This window comes from Bison bison, unplaced genomic scaffold, assembly GCF_000754665.1.
Source record: "Bison bison bison isolate TAMUID 2011002044 unplaced genomic scaffold, Bison_UMD1.0 scf7180017864032, whole genome shotgun sequence".
NCBI classification, from domain to species: Eukaryota; Metazoa; Chordata; class Mammalia; order Artiodactyla; family Bovidae; genus Bison; species Bison bison.
In genome coordinates, this window is record NW_011494604.1 from 1,729,077 (window position 1) to 1,733,459 (window position 4,383).

Consider the following 4,383-nt stretch of genomic DNA (forward strand, 5'->3'; position numbering starts at 1 on the left):
CCTTCCAGCTAAGACAGTCTAAGTTTTATGACTGTCCCCAGCTGGGCCCAGACAGTCTGCCTGCCGACCTCCCAGTGCAACCCTCCACTCTGGCCTGGCAGGCTTCCCACAGCCTCGCTTTGCTCTTTCCTACCCTCTCACATTCAGTCTATCCAATGAGACTTGCCTCATTTGCCTCAAAATCCCACAAAAACTCATCTTTTCTAGGATGTCTAGCTTGAGTACATGAGTACTGTCTCAAAGCATCATTCCTTTCATACAGACAAGCTCTATTCTAACACAGAATCAGTTTCCATTATTTGCACGGCTGAGAGGAAGAAACTATTTTCTATTGTGGAGGCAGATTGGTCTTCCTGATAACTAGTTCAGGAACAAGGCTAAGGCCATCAGTGTGTTCTGAGCATATTGCTGATGGTGATAGGATAATCAATTGGCCCACAACCATCTCATCAGCTGCCACGGACGTGGTATTACCTCAGGTGAGGTTTGCTGAGCCTTGCCAGCTAAGTAGAATTTCCTAGCAGATCCAAAGATGCCCAAGAAGTAATAAGTGGCTATTTTACTAAAACTCACCAAATATTTTTTGTTTGATGGTTTGTTATGCAGCAGAAGCTAACAATTCAAGTATAAAGCAATGCCCAGAAAGGACCCAAGTAGATGGAGCACATGCTAGGTTTTGTCCTTACTTAGAACAAGGCTCCATCATGGCAGTAGCTTTGGCATGTGGTTACAGAGCCTGTCTGTAGCTCAGAGCCCTGAACACCGTGGGCTCAGTACAGGGAAATGAATGATCCAGGAGAACAAGCCCCTTGTAAAGAGGCCAGGCACCTGAGCCAGAGCAGTCCAACCATCTTCAGGATGTGGCAAATCTGTTTGCAGAGTCATGGTACAGAAAAGTGCTCTTTTTCAGTGCTAATACCAACCCTAGGGGCTGGTGTTCTGTCCCCATCAACCCAGGGTGGACATGGAGTCAAGAATTAGAGCAGTTTAAAGGTGGAAAAATATTTCTGGATCACATCCATTTAACAAATAGCTACCAAATGCCGACTATAGGCAGACAATGCTCTAGGCACTGGGAACACAGCAACGTGCCTTCATGGAGCTCACCTTCCCATGTTCCCTAGAAAGACCTTGAAAGGGAGGAGAAATGGATGGGGGTAGTTAATGTCCCTCTAGTGGTTTTAAATGTCTACAAACTCTTTGATACTCCTCTCTCCAAGAGGAGAACTTAATTCCCCTTTGCCTGAATATGGGCTGTACGTACTGACTCACCGCTCATGGATAGAATGTGGCAGAAGTAACGACTGCCGAAGAATGGTCACAGGAGACTGAAACTAGCTGTCTCCCTTGGACCACCAGCTCTGGGGAAGCCAGCTGCCATGTCATGAAGATGCTCAAACAGCCCTAGGGAGAGGTCCACATGGCCAGGAGCTGAGGCCTCCTGCCAACAGCCTTGTGAGTGAGTGAGCCATCATAGATGTGGACCCTCATCTTGAGAGGCTTGACCCTCTCAAGCCTCAGTCGAGTCTTCAGAGACAGTAGCCCCTGCTGACATCTTCATTGCAACCTTGTATAAAAGCCTGAGGCAAAACCCATAGAAACTGTGAGAATATTATTGGTGTCTCAAGCAATATGGGGGTGAGAGATAACAAATAAATTCCCTTCATGGGACTTCCCAGGTGGCAACAGTGGTAAAGAACCTGCCTGCCAATGCAGGAGACATCAGAGACCAGGGTTTGATCCCTGGGTCAGGAAGACCCCTGGAGGAGGAAATGGCAACTCATTCCAGTATACTCGCCTGGAAAATCCCATGGACAGAGGAGCCAGGCCGGCTACAGTCCACGGCATCACAAAGAGTCAGACGTGACTGAAGCAACTTGGCACAGCATATTCCCTTCACAATAGATAATGCTGCTTTCCCAATTTTAACCCATCTTTCCTCATGTTCTTCATATACCAAATAATGGGGGCAACAAAACCAGGATGTAATAAGATGGAGGACTCTGGGGAATTGCGCTCAGAAGGGAAGGCTCTCAATAAACCTCTGCTGTCTTGAGGTGGAAGAACAAAAGCTTGTCAGTAGCACCAAGCCTGCTCTTTCTTTTCCCTGAAGCCCAGCCCCACATTCTTCTGTGGCTCCTCTGGCTTCCCAGTCCCAAGTAGCGACTTTGCCAGGAGGTAGGGACTGGGTGGAGAGGGGTTAGAGGAAATCAGCAGGGCATGCAGACTCACTTGAGCAGGATCTCATACTGGCCGGCATGCCAGGGCTGCACGTTTTTCAGAACCAGGGTGAACACGTCCTCATTCTGTAGCACCTCGAAGTGGCCAGTGTCCCTGGAGAGGGCTTTGCCATCTCGGAGCCAGTGCACAGTGGGGAAGGGGTCGCCGGCTATGGCACAGGAGATAAGAACACTCTGGCCCAGGCAGGCAGTCACTGAGCGGGGCTTGCTGATGAACCAGGGCTGGGTGCCATCCTGCGGCTCTGAAGTTAGCAGAGGGTTGAATTAGAGAGGAAGGCCTTTCAGCCGAGAGCATCCACCTAACTCTCCAAGGTGGTGAAGGTCAGAAGACAGCATGTTACCCAAAGAACAGCTTATCCAGAAATGACTCTTATTGAACACTCAGGGAGAGCACCTCCTTCTCATGGCAAATCTGTCTTGGTTGCTTCTCAGAGGGCAAAATTAACATGAGCTTGTAGCAAGGGGAGGTCACCTAGAATGTACAGGGGCACTGGGCTAGGACAGTGATCCATGTGATGAAGAGCTGTCGCCTGCTTGTGTGTGCTTAACTTGTCTCTCCTCTTAAATATGGGTTCTCTAAAGGCAAGGGCCCTCATAGGCCCTCACTTCCAAAGCTGTCACTGCCAACTGTTAGTGTATTAGGAGATTTCTCTCCTAGCACTCTAGGCAGCTGCTCACCAGTAATCCAGGGAGAGCAGGAGCTTCCAAAGGCAGGGAAGGGTGGCCCCACTCAGCCAGAGCCTCAGATGGAGGACGGAGAGCTGGCCACTGGGGCTGGGATGGAACCAAGGGAGCACAGGAGATGGTAACAAAGTAGGCCCACATGGTTTCCTCACCTCCAGATCGTCTTTGGAGAGACCGTAACCACATAGTTACCCCGTCCCTGCCCTGCTTCTGGTCACCAGGTCACAGGTCAGCCCCACCTTGCACGGTGAGCACGGCCTGTGTGCGGACCTCTCCTGCGCTGTTCCAGGCCTCACAGGTGTAAGTGCCCGTGTCCTCTGGGAACACTTCCTGGATACACAGGCTGTGCTGAGTGCCTCTCTGTTCAAAGTGGAAGTCCTCGGACTCCTGGATCTCAGTCCCGTCGTGAAGCCAGATGACCTCCGGGGGCGGGTTCCCTGAACAGAGAGGAGCAGCAAGGGGCTAGTCAGAGAGGTGCTTCCCTGGGCTATGGGCAACTCTGCTTAGTACTGTGGCATTGCATTGCTTCAGTCTTCCCATCCATAAATATTCTAACCCAACCTACCTCATAGGTTTACTGGGAGGGTTAAATAAATTAATACCACCCCCTCAGGAGCCCACCAGAAAAGCAGACTAGAGCAGCACCTGGCACAAAGAAAGTACTCAATACATGTTCATTATAATTGCTTAACAACAAATTTGGGGAAACCAGAAAGAATCCAGAAGTGGAAAAAAAAAAAAAAAACAATTTCAGAGATGAAAAACATATTGGTATAAAAGCTTTTAAAATCAGAATTCAGACTGATAATGCTGAGCGGTAGCTGTATCGGTGGGTTCCAGCTCATTTCCTGCCCTGCACACCTCACACAGGCCTTCACAGAAACTCCCTTGTCAGTTTTCACCAAGGAAAGGCTCCATCAGCACTTCATTTTGGTACCATACAAATGTCCAAGGGTGAAGATGGGTGTCAGGCTTTCCAGACCCAGCTCTTGGTGGATAGCATTTTCAGTTTTTGCTAGTCTATTTCCCTGGGGGTAGCTTCTAGCAATTTTGGGGAGGCCATAAAACACCAGCCACCTGTGAGGGTTCCTCTGTGGTAAGAGCTGAGCCATGGTGTTCTGCTTCCAGGGGAGCAAGACCCTGGGAATAGCTGCATGGTGTCAGGCTCTTTCAAGGACAGTGAAGACCACCACCTGCCTCAATGGGGTAGCCAACCCTGTGTCTGGAGGCCAGGGGGCCTCTGATTTCTAAACTTGAGGAGTGTGTGCAGGGGAGGGGACCCAGCCTCTGCCTGTATTATCCAGGGACTGCCTCCAGCCTTTGGGAGCAGGGAGTTCACCCTGAGACCGCGGGTCGTCTCCCAGCTCGTCCTTATCGCCTTTGCTCCAAAGAAACTGTAAAACCAGAGAGGACCTCCAGGCTGTCAGCAGGACTTATCAGAGGCTAGCACAAGTCTATG

The 4,383-nt window shown here is 50.1% G+C and overlaps 1 protein-coding gene across 1 annotated transcript in view; it reads right to left on the reverse strand.

Annotated features, from left to right (window-relative positions):
• Positions 1-4,383, reverse strand: part of MYLK (myosin light chain kinase) — a 201,150-nt gene that overhangs the window by 95,210 nt on the left and 101,557 nt on the right. The window contains exons 14-15 of the mRNA XM_010834271.1: positions 3,164-3,361; positions 2,233-2,482 (exon numbers count right to left, since the gene is read on the reverse strand). Of these exons, the coding sequence (XP_010832573.1) occupies positions 2,233-2,482; positions 3,164-3,361 (448 nt within the window). The remainder of the gene's footprint in view (positions 1-2,232; positions 2,483-3,163; positions 3,362-4,383) is intronic.